This window comes from Drosophila miranda, chromosome XL (genome assembly GCF_003369915.1).
Source record: "Drosophila miranda strain MSH22 chromosome XL, D.miranda_PacBio2.1, whole genome shotgun sequence".
NCBI classification, from domain to species: domain Eukaryota; kingdom Metazoa; phylum Arthropoda; class Insecta; order Diptera; family Drosophilidae; genus Drosophila; species Drosophila miranda.
In genome coordinates this window covers 743,889-758,739 of record NC_046673.1, presented here as the reverse complement: position 1 = coordinate 758,739, position 14,851 = coordinate 743,889, and the positions used below count along the sequence as shown (strand labels likewise).

The following is a 14,851-nucleotide window of genomic DNA, read 5'->3' as shown; positions in this document are numbered from 1 at the left end:
GTTTTCTCGAATGTGCAATATTGTGGATGCACCAGATTTTCATCCTTTGTGGGGGCGGAAGGGGGTGGGGCGAAATTCTGAGATATACGTTTTATAGTGAAATCTAACAGAAATGCGGATACTAAATTTGGTTACTCTAGCCTTAATAGTCTCTGAGATTTGTGGATGCCCCAGATTTTCGTCCTTTGCGGGGGCGGAAGGGGGTGTGGCGAAATTTAGACACGAAACGGTCAAGGTCCGATATCACAGGAGTGTGGATACCAAATTTGGTTGCTCTGGCTCTTATAGGTTCTGAGATCCTTGAACTCATATTTTGCAATTGGCAAAACCGACCATGAAACCTGTGTGTTAGAGAGAGACAGAGCGAGAAATAATGAAATTGTTTTCTTGATTCTGGCTATAATAATTATACGATCTGGTTGAGATCTTACACTCTAGAACATATAGTCATCCTCTACGATTCTGCGTTTTTGGTTTTATCGTATCTTTAAAAATGTGGATGCCACAGATTTTCGTCCTTTGTGGGGGCGGAAGTGGGCGGGGCGAAGTTTTGAAATATTTTTGTAGCAGTGACATATTACAGAAGTCTGGATCCAAAACATCGTTGCTCTAGCTCTTATAGTCATTGAGCACTAGGCGCTGAAGGGGACGGACAGACGGACGGACGGACAGACGGACAGACAGACAGACAGACAGGGCTCAATCGACTCGGCTATTGATGCTGATCAAGAATATATATACTTTATGGGGTCGGAAACGATTCCTTTTGGACGTTACACACATCCACTTTTACCACAAATCTAATATACCCCAATACTCATTTTGAGTATCGGGTATAAAAACGAAGGGTTCGATTTGGCTGGCGGCAACGCCTAGATGACATTGTAGATGACATTCGTCATCGCTCACTGCTGGTACTGCAGGGTTACGTGCTAATACATACATACATATATACACACATGCATGCACACATACGTATGTAGAGTTGCGGCGAAATAATTACACTCTTAGGTTGAACAGTTTTATTGTTAGAAAACATGGTCACTATCCAACACTTGGTGCACTTTTCTTCAATATAAAGAAGGTTTACATGTCTTCTCTCTGCGAGCAGTGCGTTTACTCCAATGTCAGTTTACAATTCTAACGGATCTTATTAATTTAGCCAATTTTCCGAGGAAGCTCCAAAATGAAACGCTAACAAAAAAAGCACTAACAAATTACAACCTTAACTTGTCGGAGCTTTTTGATATTTTAAGTTCTTGCAATTTTGCTAGAAAGTTGCAAAATATAAGTAGAGTAGGGTCCGGTTATAAGGACACTCAAGGGACCGACGATATACCCGGAAGACGCTCTAACCGAAAGGAGAAAACAAATCTTTGTTGTTGTATAAGTTTTTAAAAAGAAACAAAATTTGTTTAATCAAAAAATAAAAATTAAAATGTGACAAATTTAATTCAATAACATGTTTTTTTTTTTCATAAAAACTCGTCTACATATACATAATTCATAATATAACAAGATTAATTTCTATGTGTGGTTTTTCTCTTTATTCTTATTTTAAATAATCAGTAATTTTTGATTGCTTAGCAGTAGTTTTTGACATATAAAAACAATCGCGCACAGCATTATTTAAACGTGATATGCTGTGCATTAAGCTTTCGTCATTAAAATTTGAATGGAATCTATTCAAAATTTGTGCAGCCTTAAATCGCCAAATCATTGTCAATAAGAACATATTCATCCAGTTCTTCTTTTGAAATGGGTGCCGATAATTGATAAATACATACATACATACATTTCTGACATCGTCGCTTAATGCTTAATTTTTTTGGCACTATTTCGCTGTATTTTTTTTCGGCACGTCGCAATAGCCGGTTGAATTGTGGAAAATATCGTCGGTATAAGCGGTTTGTCGCTAAAAGCGGAGACGTACTAAGCGAAGGCTTAGTATATAATTTTGTATGGGGACCAACCAAGTCATCGAATTTTCGTCGCTATGACCAGACGGACGCTATAAGCAGAGTCGTTATAGCCGGACTCTACTGTAGTTATGCGTCGTGGAAAGCACAGTAGTGAAGAAAAAAGCCAAAAGGCTCAAAACTTTAATTTTAAGAGACAACACCTATTCTAAGGTGGTGCCAATTGTCGGTTGTTCTCATAAAATGATTTGCAATGCTTTGAAATATGTTACCAATAAGAAACGAGTGCAAAAAAGACCGCAATATTCCCATTTCTGGTAAAAAAAAAGGATCTGGAAAAGTTGGTACCAAGCAAGTACCAGCAAAGTTAAATTTTGCTTACAAGAAAATAAATTGAGCGCCCGTAGTCTGAGGAAATTTCATTTTTGAAAGAAAAATGGAGAAACATCCTGTGGTCCGACGTAAGGTAACTTTTTATACCCGATACCGATAAATGAGTATTGGAATATATTAGATTTGTGGTGAAAGTGGATGTGTGTAACGTCCAGAAGGAATCGTTTCCGACCCCATAAAGTATATATATTCTTGATCAGTATCAATAGACGAGTCGATAAAGCCCTGTCTGTCCGTCCGTCCGTCTGTCCGTCCCTATCAGCGCCTAGTGCTCAAAGACTATAAGAGCTAGAGCAACGACGTTTTATATCCGGACTTCTGTGATATGTCACTGCTACAAGTATATTTCAAAACTTTGCCCCGCCCACTTCCGCCCCCACAAAGGGCGAAAATCTGTGGCATCCACAAATTCAAAGATACGAGAAAACTGAAAACGCAGAATCGTAAAGGATGACCATATGTTCTAGAGTGTAAAACTGAACCAGATCGTATAATTATTATAGCCAGCATCAAGAAAACAATTTCATTCTTTCTCGCTCTGTCTCTCTCTAACACACAGGTTTCATGGTCGGCTTTGCCAATTGCAAAATATGAGTTCAAGGATCTCAGAACCTATAAGAGCCAGAGCAACCAAATTTGGTATCCACACTCCTGTGATATCGGACCTTGACAGTTTCGTGTCCAAATTTCGCCACACCCCCTTCCGCCCCCGCAAAGGACGAAAATCTGGGGCATCCACAAATCTCAGAGACTATTAAGACTAGAGTAACCAAATTTAGTATCCGCATTTCTGTTAGATTTCACTATAAAACGTATATCTCAGAATTTCGCCCCACCCCCTTCCGCCCCCACAAAGGATGAAAATCTGGTGCATCCACAATATTGCACATTCGAGAAAACCAAAAACGCAGAATCATAGATAACCACCATATCTATCAGATTGCTGAATTTGGATCAGATCAGATAATTTTTATAGCCAAAAGGAACAAATCAATTTGCAGTGGCTACGCAGCGCCCGACGTCACGCTCAGACTGATTTTCTGTCTCTCTCGCACGCACTCTTTGTCGTGTCGTTTAATATTAGCGGCGTCTGCCGGAGGAGAGCCATTCTGATTAAGTATCGGCTATAAGTGTAGAGTTGCGGCGTCCGCAGCAACTCACAACGATACTTAGTCAATATGGCTCTCCTCCGCCAGAAGGCGGAATAGAGACAAAACATCAGTCAGAACGTGTCGGGCGCTGCGTAGCCACTGAAAATGTATGTGCTCCTTTTGCTTAAAACAATGATCATTCTCTAAAATTATGCATTTTTATCCGTGTTTTCCTGTATCTTCAAAATTGTGGGGGCCACTGATTTTCATCCTTAGTGGGGGCGGAATGGTTTGGGTTGAAATTTTGAAATATACGTTTTATAGTGAGATCTAACAGAAGTGCGGATACCAAATTTGGTTACTCTAGCCTTGATAGTCTCTGAGATTTGTGGATGCCCCAGATTTTCGTCCTTTGCGGAGGAGGAAGGGGGTGTGGCGAAATTTTAAAACTAAGTTGTCCAGGTCCGATATCACAGGAGTGTGGATCAAAATTTGGTTGCTCTAGCTCTTATAGTCTCTGAGATCTAGGCGCTCACTTTTTGCAATAGGCAAAACCGACCATGAAGCGTATGTTTAAGAGAGAGACAGAGCGAGAGAGAATGACATTGTTTTCTTGTTTCTGGCTATAATAATTATACGATCTGGTTCAGATTTTTCGTTCTAGAAGATATGGTCATCCTCTACGATTCGGCGTTTTCTGTTTTCTCATATCTTTAAAATTGTGGATGCCACAGATTTTCGCCCTTTGTGGGGGCGGAAGTGGGCGGGGCAAAGTTTTGAAATATACTTGTAGCAGTGTCATATCACAGAAGACCGGATATAAAATGTCGTTCCTCTAGCTCTTGTAGTCTTTGAGCACTAGCCGCTGATAGGGACGGACAGACGGACATGCGGACAGACGGACAGACAGACAGGGCTCAATGGATTGATGCTGATCAAGAATGTATATACTTTATGGGGTCGGAAACGATTCCTTCTGGACGTTACACACTTCCATTTTCACCACAAACCTTATATACTCGTACGCCCATACTCTTTTTGAGTATCGGGAATAAAAATAAAATTTTCACAAAAAATGCTTTACATGATTATCATTAAACAAAACAAATTTCAAAAGTATATCTTTTTTATCTTAGAAGCTATCACTTTAGGTTAGGTTGACCCGGACGGCCCTCAGAGGGGCCCCACATAGGCCAGTATGGCCCTTAGTTGTCCGGATAGGGGGGGGTATGAACCGTCGCGGCAGTGTTTAGGGGATTTTGAAGTCCTCGAGGATCGAGGTATTTTTCGCATAGGCCAGTAGCTGCTGTGGCGTCCTCTTGGAGGCATCTTCCATTGATGCCAGTACTGGCGCGCCCAGGTACTTCCTCCTTGCCCTTAAGAGAGCAGGACAGTTGCAGATGAGATGTTCCAGGGTTTCGGTTGCTCGTCACATTTACTACAACTGTCTCTGTTTGTGATGCCTAGCTTTGTTGCATGCGCCGCAGCCAGGCAATGGACCGTTAGTATTCCCACTAGTAATCTGCAGTCCTTCCGTGGTAGGTGCAGCAGGTAGTGGCTGAGTTTATCATTGCGGTCGTTGCACATGATTTTCGAGGTTCTGCAGGCGGTGGTACTCCTCCACCTACTTTCGGTTTGTGATCCGGCCTGCTTTTCTAGATCGCTTTGCAGCGTTCTAAGGGAGACAGGCACGTTCTCGGTTCTCGTATTTGCCAGCCCGACGCCTTCCTTAGCTAGTACGTCCGCCGTCTTGTTTCCTTCGATGCCCTGGTGGCTGGGAATCCAGTAGATCCGCACTGACTTTGTCGTGCTTAGGGTATCTAGTGCCTCCCTGCTCGCCAAGATATTTCTGAAACTGACTGCGGACGACTGCATGGATCTTATCGCCGCTTGGCTGTCGACGAATAGGTTGACCGCATTGTGTGCTCTTTCAGTGAGAAGAGCGACCTCTGCTGCTTTCCTGATGGCAAAAACCTCTGCCTGGAATATGCTGCAATGGTCCGGTAGCTTATATGACCTTATCTCAGGGTCTGTACAGTATAGGCCCGCTCCTACTCCTCCGTCCATCTTGGAGCCGTCCGTATATATATTGAGGTGCTCAGTTTGGTCTCTTCCGATTTTCCAGTCTTCAGGTCCCAAAGATGCGGTTGTTTTTACGTCGAGGCATGTTTGGTGGGTCATGTAATCAGTTGATCTGGTCATTTCCCTTCCAATTGAACTATGCCCGTATTCTTGTGGCGACATATTTCCTGAAGCGATGAGGCGTTGTGCTGCCTTTCCTGCAGTCAGACGGGCGTGGATGTCTAGGGGTTCGATTCCAAGTAGGGTTTCGAGTGCTTTTGTTGGGGTTGACCTCAGCGCCCCTGTAATACAGAGCAGAGCCTGTCGCTGAGTCCTTTCCATAAGCTTATGATACGTTTTCTTTCCAGTAGCTTGCCACCACTCTAAGACTCCATACAGCAGAGTTGGTCGCACCACCGAGATGTAAATCCAATGCATCAGAGCCGGAGACAGGCCCCATGTGCTGCTGAGCATCTTCTTGGATGCATAAAGCGCAATGGTGGCCTTCTTCACCCTTTCCAATTCATTGGGTTTCCATGCCAGTTTACTATCCAGTACTGTGCCCAGGTATTTGACTGGTGTTTTTGGGGTTAGCCTAGTTTGATTAATCTTCGGGGGGGTCCATATCGGTACCTTGTACCTCTTGGTAAAGAGGATGAGGTCCGTCTTGTCCGCGTTGATACTGAGTCCTACTTCTTCCGCCCACTCGCGTATCTCCCTGAGTGTACGTTCCATTAGTGAGCTGAGGGTCGATGGGCAAACACCCGTAATAAGTATGCTTATGTCGTCCGCATAAGCTGTTATTTTTGGGGCCTTCCTTTCGTATCTCTTGATGAGTTCGTCGACCACCAGATTCCACAGGAGGGGCGACAGGACTCCACCCTGGGGTGTGCCTCTGTGTGCCTCTTTCACCATGGAAGCGGTGCCCCACTCTGATTGCACCCGTCTGCAACCTAGGAGGTTCCTTATCCACAGGTTGATTGCTGGGTGTGTATTAGTCGCTATCAGGCAATTTGTTATTGCTTCCGTAGCCACGTTGTTGAATGCTCCGGAGATGTCCACGAATACTCCCAGTGCATACTTTTTATTGTGAAGGGCTTTCTCAATGGTAGCTACTACCGAGTGTAGTGCGGTCTCCACCGATTTCCCTTTAGTATAGGCATGCTGGTTGGTTGACATCAGTCCCCCTACCTCATTCCTGATGTGTAAGTCCAGCAGCTTTTCTAGTGTTTTTAATATAAAGGAGGTAAGGCTTATCGGTCTATAGTTCTTGGGACTCGCATGGCTGCACTTTCCTGCCTTTGGGAGGAAGACAACTCTCGAGGTTCTCCATTGGATAGGGATATAGCCAGTACTTATACAAGCTGTGAATATTGCGGAGAGCCATGGGGTAATCGCCTCTTTGGTCACCTGCATCATGGCTGAGAATACCCCGTCAAGTCCTGGTGCTTTTGTGCCCGCAAAGGAGTCTATTGCCCAGTGGATTCGCTTAGTGGTTAATAGATCTGTTGGGCGGTGTTGTTCCTCGGTTGCTAGGTCCTGGTGCTCTTTGGCATCAGCGACCTCGGTGCAACCAGGGAAATGTTCCTCCATTAGTGCTGTTAGGGCTTCATCACTGCCCTCTGTCCACTGTCCGTCATCTAGCTTTAATTGGCTTTGTATGGTAGGCTGCTTAGAGAGCAGCTTCCGTAGCCGTGCGGTTTCTGGTACTTTCTCGATGTTGGAGCAGAAGGTCCTCCACGAGTTCCGTTGTGCTTTACGTATTTCCTTCTTGTAGCTCCTGAGTAGGAGTCTGTATTCCTCATAGACGATCCCTTCGTTCGCTTGTTTGGCGATCTTAAAGAATTCCTTGAGGTTGTCCCTTTGAAGAGAGAGATCCCGGCTCCACCAGAGTGGCTTGGACCTCTTCTTCGTCCTCGAGGGTTTGCACGATGTGTGGTAGGCGTCCAGTAACGCGTTGGATAGGGTCTCTAGAGACTTCTCTATGCCCTCCGCGGATTTCACTGTGCCCGGACTCGCGAGCTTCGAAGTAGCTGTCTTTTTAAACTTTTCCCAGTTTGTATTCCGGGGGTTTCTATAGACTGTAACCTTCGAAGAATGTTTGAAGTCGCACTTAAACTGAATGTACTTGTGATCTGAGAAGGAGGGTCTTTCAAGGACCCTCCAGCTAGATACCGTAGTACTGTTTCCCGTTGCAAGTGTTAGGTCTAGCACGTTGGATGAGGTCGGACCTACGAAGGTGTGCTCCTCCGCGACGTTTGCTATGTATAGATTAGTTGCTAGTATAAATTGATGTCGGTGCTTCCCCACACATTGTGGTGGGCATTGGCGTCCGTCCCGATGACGAGTTGATAGTTTTTGGTGCCGGCTTCTGTCACCAGGCTCCTGAGTTCGTCGGGTGGTGCGGGTCTGTCGTGAGCCATGTAGCAGGAAGCCACCAGAAGGCGCTTTTCCTCACTTTCCAGCATCACAACCGTCAGGTCATCCGTGCTGTAATGACACATAAGGTAAGCATGGATTCCCTTTCGTACGAGTACGACGGTTCTGTTCCTGCTTACCGATGTTGTGTAGAACAGGTTGTGATTTGAGGACTTTAGTCCGGCCACTGAATTGCCTGTCGCAATCCAGGGCTCCTGGACTAGAGCTATGTCGGCGAGCCCTTGCTCCATGGCGATGAGGAGCTCCGCCGACGCTACCTTGCTTTTATGCAAGTTGAGCTGCAGCACACTCAGCATGGGTGGCTGGCTCACTTGCACCCGACGGGTTGACTACTAGCGTCAGGTCACCGTCTTCAAGCGCAAGACCCTGGGCGGCCTCCACGATGGACTCGAGACCTAAGTCCTTTTCCACCTCGCCTACCTGCAGGGTATGCGCGTCCTTGTCCTCAGGGTGGCGCTTTTTGAGGCGCAGGTAGACGCTACCCATGCCCCACGCCATCTTCCCGAACTTGGGATACAGCAGATCCTCTGCCTCCTTGTTTATCTGGAGGATCACACATTGGCCCCCCTCGTTGGGTAGTGGGCTACCAATGTGTAGGATCCTCCAATCGGTCGTTGGCACGTCCGCGTTTTGCCGCTGAAGGAGCTTCAGCGCTCGGTCCCCCTGGATTGTGATGGGGAAGAGTACCTTCGCCTTAGGCTTGGACGGGATAAGCTCCCGGTCCACAACCTCCAGCTTGGCCCCCTCCCACATCGCCTCCAGTTGGCAGACCGTACGCGTCAGCCACCTTAGGGTTGGATCGTCGTTGCACTTTAGGATCTTAACCCCATTTAGCCACCTAGCACCATCAACGTGGGCATTGGGGCCGCGGGGTCTTCCTCCATGTGTGCAAACAGTGCGTCGACGAGACGCGCGTGCACCAGCTTCCACTGTGCCGCTGACATCTTGCCGTTTTCCTCGCTCCGGACGATGAGTGCCACGATGAAATTTCGATTGGTCACATCACTGACCTTCGCTTTCGGTTTCGCTGGCTTCTTGGCCACTTTCGGTGGAGGGGCTCTTGGGCCCGCGTTGCCGCTTGCTCGCCGGAGTGTCTTTAATGGCACTCTCAGTCGAGCGTTGCCTCTTGGTGGCCATCATCTCCTCCACCTTATTGGCATATTCGCCATTCGACGCCCTCATCTGTGGCATCTGAGCGTAATGATAGCGTAAAGCTATCACTTTAATTGCGCCAGATTATACCCGACACTCAGTCAGTATGGGTCCCCGTCCGCCAAAGGGTCCACAAATTGCACTACGAAGAGTGGGTGAGAGGGAAACAGAGAATGAGTAAGCGGCGTGGCCACGCTACATAGCCACTGAAATTCAATTCTTTCCGTCTGGCTATAATAATGATCCGATCTGGTTCAGATTCTGCAGTCAGGAAGATATGGTCATTCACTATGATTCTGGTTTCTTTTGACTTTCTCGTAGCTTCAAATTGTGGGTACCACTGATTTTTGTCCTTTATGGGGGAGGTAGAAGGCGTTGCAAAATTGTGAAACAAACTTGATTCAGTGTGAAATGTGAATTGTGAAATGTGATAACATTTCGTTGCTCTAGCTCTTATAGGCACTAAGAACATGGCGTCAAACAAATCTAGTATACCCCTATACCCCTCTTTTTAGTATCGGGGTCGGGAAATTGGTTCGAGAACAACTCACTTAATATAATGGATTGGTCTGTTCAGTCCTCAAATTGGAAGCCCATTGCAAACATTTGGGGGAAGTTAAAAAATATGGTACTAATGCGAATCCAAAGAACAATAAATATCTTTGGGGTATCCTGCATGATTCGTGGCTCAATATCCCAATAGCCCAATATCCCGTAAGATGCGAACATCAGATGAATCGATTTTTCTTTTTTGTTGCCGCCTTAGTTTCTGAATAAATCCTTTTCATTTGAAATATTTTCATCTGAAGTCCGCAATACATACCAATGCTTGCAGATACGTTAACTTAAGCCTTAAAGTTTTTACATAGATCCGTTCGCAAAACTGCATAAAAACCGTTGTTTAATCAGAAACCATCAATACAGACACGTTTGTATTCTGGTACAATTTTTTCGCCGCAGCTGTACATGTTCCGTGTGGTATGGGTTTGTTAGAGAAAGGGAGTGGCGGAGTGTCCCTTGTCCTGAATGTGAATGGAGTCGCTCCCAGTTTGTATATTTGTGGTTTTCATTCTTATGAAAATTGCATCACTATTTGCATTCAGGCATTCTTCTTGGGAGACCCGCCAAGGTCTGGTCTGTAAGCCGTTTCACTTTGGAATATTTAAATTAATTCGAATTAATTCTTTGATTTATTTTAAAGATCACTAAGAACGACACGTTGCCGCAGCAGGTCTGCGTAGACTGCGCCAAGACCGCGATCTCGGCCTACCTGTTCAAGAAGAAGTGCGAGGATGCGGACAGATTTTACCGTCAGCAACTGTTACTGAAGAAGATCCACGGTGTGGAGAAGCGGGAGACGGGAAGAGAAACTAGGAAAGATGCTGCCAGCGGGGACCGGGCCAAGAGCAGAGGCTGCAGCACTGCCAGCAGCAGTGGCACCGCCAGTGGCACCGCCAGTGGCAGTACTACCGGTAGCGGAAGCAGCTCCTCCAGTACCAGCTCCGACGATGACGAAGAGGAGGACAACGACAACGCAAATGCAAATGCCAATCCCAGTCCCAATCCCAATGGCAATGACAATGATAATGGGAGCGTAGCTGGAGACGCGGGGTCGCGTCTACAGAATGGTCATGGAGATGCCATCAGTGGGCACCTGGTCGAAGATCCCATTGATGAGGATGAGGAGCATGGGGAACAGCAGTTGGACCTGGATGATGGGCAAAGGTCTCTGTTCGATGACGAGCAGCAGGATCAGTCTGGCATCGAACTCAGCAATGGGGTGGCACTGGCGGATGGCGAAGAGGATTTGGAGGTGATGACCCATGAAGAGTCACCCGACCATGCCGACGATGGCGAGATACCCGTCCACGACGGCCACTCCAAGGAGCCGTTCGACTTCAACTCCATTCGCCTGATGCAGGAGTATATGCAGCACCAGATGAACAAGTTCCCTAACGGTGGCGCGGGTTTGCCTGGCCACGATCTAGATCTCGACCACCAGCTCGAGGTGAATGAGGATGACGATGACGAGGAGATGACACTGCCCCTGATTCCAGAAATCGAGCTAATTACGCCCGGCGATGATTCTATGATCGGCCCAGACGGCGCCGACCACTCAGAGGCCATTGTGGCGGCCAATGAGGCTGGACAGGTAATGCGCGTGCAAGGATTCCAGTGTCCGCACTGCTACCAGACCTTCGACATGAAGCAGATCCTTAAGGCGCATATGCAGAGTGTCCACGGCGCTCCGGGGCCCGTCTACGAGTGCAGCAATTGCCGCAAGACCTACTTCTACAAGCGATTCCTGGAGAAACACATCCGACGCGGTCGCTGCGTGAAGAAGCGGCGCAACCAAACGTAAGTGGCAGCCATGTGCTGGTATTCGAATTCGAATTCTTATCATAATCTGCGTCTCTCTCTGGTTTCAGTCGGCCCATGCAATGTTCGGACTGCCATGTCCTCTTTCCCACGGGCCACCATCTGGGCTGGCACAAGCGCACCGGCTGTCCCTCCAAGGCGGCCAAGATGTTAGTGGTTCTCCAATCGCCTGTGCTAACTGTACTGACTCCCGTTTTCCCTTGTACCCGCAGGCCCCTGCAGCAGCTCTTTAAGCAGAACATTGTGCAGTTTAACAACTTCCCCAAGCGGGTCCCAGCCTCTGGAGGTGGAGCAGGAGCAGGAGCAGGGGCTGCACGCAAGCCAACGGCTCCGGATCTTCACGTGAACAATCGCAAGTGAGTGGGAGGATTACTAATTACTAATCTGTACACACAGCTTCCACTGTCATTCCCTGACTATCATTTTTCGCTACCTTTCAGGCTGGGCTTGGTTAACAAGCGGAAGGGTCGTACCCGTATTAAGCTAGACGCCAAGAAGATCGCCCTGGCCAAGCAGCTGATCCTGCGCGAGGCCACCACCACGGTGATCGCCAACGAGCTGAACATCTCGCGCACTTTTGCCTGGCGTCTGCGCAAGAGCCTCGTTAACGGAGTCAGTCTGCACGAGCGTGTGGTGGACCAGGCCGCTGAAGAGCAGCTCCATCAACAGCAGCAGCATATCCAGGCGCTCCAGCAACATCAGCAACAGGAACAGGCTGCAGTCGCCGCGGCAGCTGCAACCGCGGTAGCAGCTGAGCGGGAGCGGGAGCATCAGCATCAGCATCTGAGTTTGCCCTTTGGCCACCTCGGCCTGGGCCTAATCAAGGAGGAACGGCAGGACAGCGAGGACGAGGAGCAGCAGCAGCTCCACCTCCAGCATCAGCACCAACTCCACAGCTCGCTGGCCTTGGGCGACGAGTGCGGGGCGGATGAAATTGGTGCAGAGGAAACAGCCGGCTACATGGGCGACGAGGATGCCGTGTGCAGCCTGCTCCACAATGGCTATGATATGCGTGGTCAGCTGGAAGACCCCGATCCCGACTCTGATCCCGTCGAGCACGACCCCTACGAGGCAAACGAGAACGAGCGTCATCCTAATGCGGGCGAGGCCAACTCCGTGTCGCCCCCGCCTCCACCGTTGGCCCCGGCTCCAGTCCAGGTGCCAGTGCATGTGCCCTCGCGACCCACTGTCGAGGTGTACAAGCGTTTGCTGGCCGAGTCGCAGCACTTTCCACACATCGTCAACACCCAGCAGTTACAGCTACACCAGCAGCAACAGCATCGGGAGCAGCTACAGCATCAGCAAAAGCCAGCCCACAATGGAGGAATGCCGATGCTCACCCGCTATCCGCCCGCCGTCATGTAAGTCACAATTTTGCATCTGGAGCATAAGATGAGATGAGCGCGCAGGAAGAAGTAAGAACAAATGTTGAGGAATGAAAAGCATGCGTGCAGATGAGAAACAATGAGCTCGACTAGGGGAAGTAAATATATATAGGATACAAATATATATAATAGACATATATAGAGAGAAGTAGAAGACAAGCAAACAGTAGCAGTAGCAGAACCAAGCAGAGCAAACCGTGCTCTGCATCTCTGTAAAAGCAGCTCAAGGAAGAAGTGCAGGAAAACCAAAAAGTTATCGCCAAAAAGAGAGACCTAAAGCAATGAACGTCCCCCAGCTTAATTATGCCTTTTTATACCCGATACTCAAAATGAGTATTGGGGTATATTAGATTTGTGGTGAAAGTGGATGTGTGTAACGTCCAAAAGGAATCGTTTCCGACCCCATAAAGTATATATATTCTTAATCAGCATCAATAGCCGAGTCGATTGAGCCCTGTCTGTCTGTCTGTCTGTCCGTCTGTCCGTCTGTCCGTCCGTCCGTCCGTCTGTCCGTCCCCTTCAGCGCCTAGTGCTCAAAGACTATAAGAGCTAGAGCAACGATGTTTCGGATCCAGACTTCTGTGATATGTCACTCCTACAAAAATATTTCAAAACTTCGCCCCGCCCACTTCCGCCCCCACAAAGGACGAAAATCTGTGGCATCCACATTTTTAAAGATACGATAAAACCAAAAACGCAGAATCGTAGAGAATGACCATATCTTTTAGACTGCAGAATCTAAATTGGATCGTATTATTATTATAGCCAGCATCAAGAAAACAATTTCATTTTTTCTCGCCCTGTCTCTCTCTAACACACACGTAGCATAGGCGGCTTTGCTTAGAGAAAAACATTAGCGCCTAGATCTCAGAGACTATAAAAGCTAGAGCAACCAAATTTGGTATCCACACTCCTAATATATCAGACCGAGACGAGTTTGCTTCAAAATTTCGCCACACCCCCTTCCGCCCCCGCAAAGGATGCAAATCTGGGGATATTCACAAATCTCAGAGAGTATTAAGGCTAGAGTAACCAAATTTAGTGCCCGCACTCCTGTTAGATCTCACTATTAAACGTATATCTCAAAATTTCGCCCCACCCCCTTCCGCCCACACAAAGGACGAAAATCTGTTGCATCCACAATATTGCAGATTCGAGAAAACTAAAAACGCAGAATCATAGATAATGACCATATCTATCAAGTTGCTGACTCTGGATCAGATCAGATCATTTTTATAGCCAAAAGGAACAAATCAATTTGCACTGGCTACGCAGCGCCCGACGTCACGCTCAGACTGATTTTCTGTCTCTCTCGCACAAGATTGCGTGCGTTTGTCGTGTCGTTTAATAATAGCGGCGTCTGCCGGAGGAGAGCCATACTGACTTAGTATCGGGTATAACCGTAGAGTTGCGGTGTCCGCAGCAACTTACAACGTTCCCCCTCGTTGTTATTGTTATAATTGACAAAATGGAATTAAATACATCTTGAATTTGCGACAGCACAATTAATGACAGCATAATTAATATACAAAATTAGTTGAGGTGACTTTAAAAACAAACAAACATTTTAAGAACCAGACCTTGTGGGTTATGCTTTTTATACCCGTCGCTCAAGGAGAACAGGGGTATATTCGATTCATGAATGTGTATGTAAAGTACATACATACATATGTACATGAATATTCTTGATTCGATATAGCCATGTCTGTCACCTGCACTGTCCACCGAAAAAACGCAGTCATAGGGAATTATTGCAGAGTTTTCATATTAGATCGGATCAATATTGAAGCCAGCATGAAGAAAATAAAATAATATATCGCAATCAATATAACACGCAATGAAACACGCAACGAGTTCCTTGTGACCTTGAGACTGAGAAGGGCATCTGATGGCTCTACTTTGTGGCAGCGGGAAATCGGATGAAGATTTCTTATAGAATATGTACATGTTTGTGTTTTTCACGATGAAACAAACGAGCTGTGAGTTGTAAAACACAGATCAAGGAGTTATAGTCTGAATTTGTATTCAGAAT

At 47.0% G+C, this 14,851-nt stretch overlaps 1 protein-coding gene across 3 annotated transcripts in view; it reads left to right on the top strand.

Moving 5' to 3' along the window:
• Positions 1–14,851, top strand: part of LOC108151114 — a 42,826-nt gene that overhangs the window by 25,848 nt on the left and 2,127 nt on the right. For all 3 annotated transcript variants that reach the window (XM_033394310.1, XM_017279524.2, XM_017279534.2), the window contains 4 exons: positions 10,257–11,413; positions 11,485–11,583; positions 11,647–11,790; positions 11,875–12,795. In XM_033394310.1, coding sequence (XP_033250201.1) covers positions 10,257–11,413; positions 11,485–11,583; positions 11,647–11,790; positions 11,875–12,795 — 2,321 coding nt within the window. The remainder of the gene's footprint in view (positions 1–10,256; positions 11,414–11,484; positions 11,584–11,646; positions 11,791–11,874; positions 12,796–14,851) is intronic.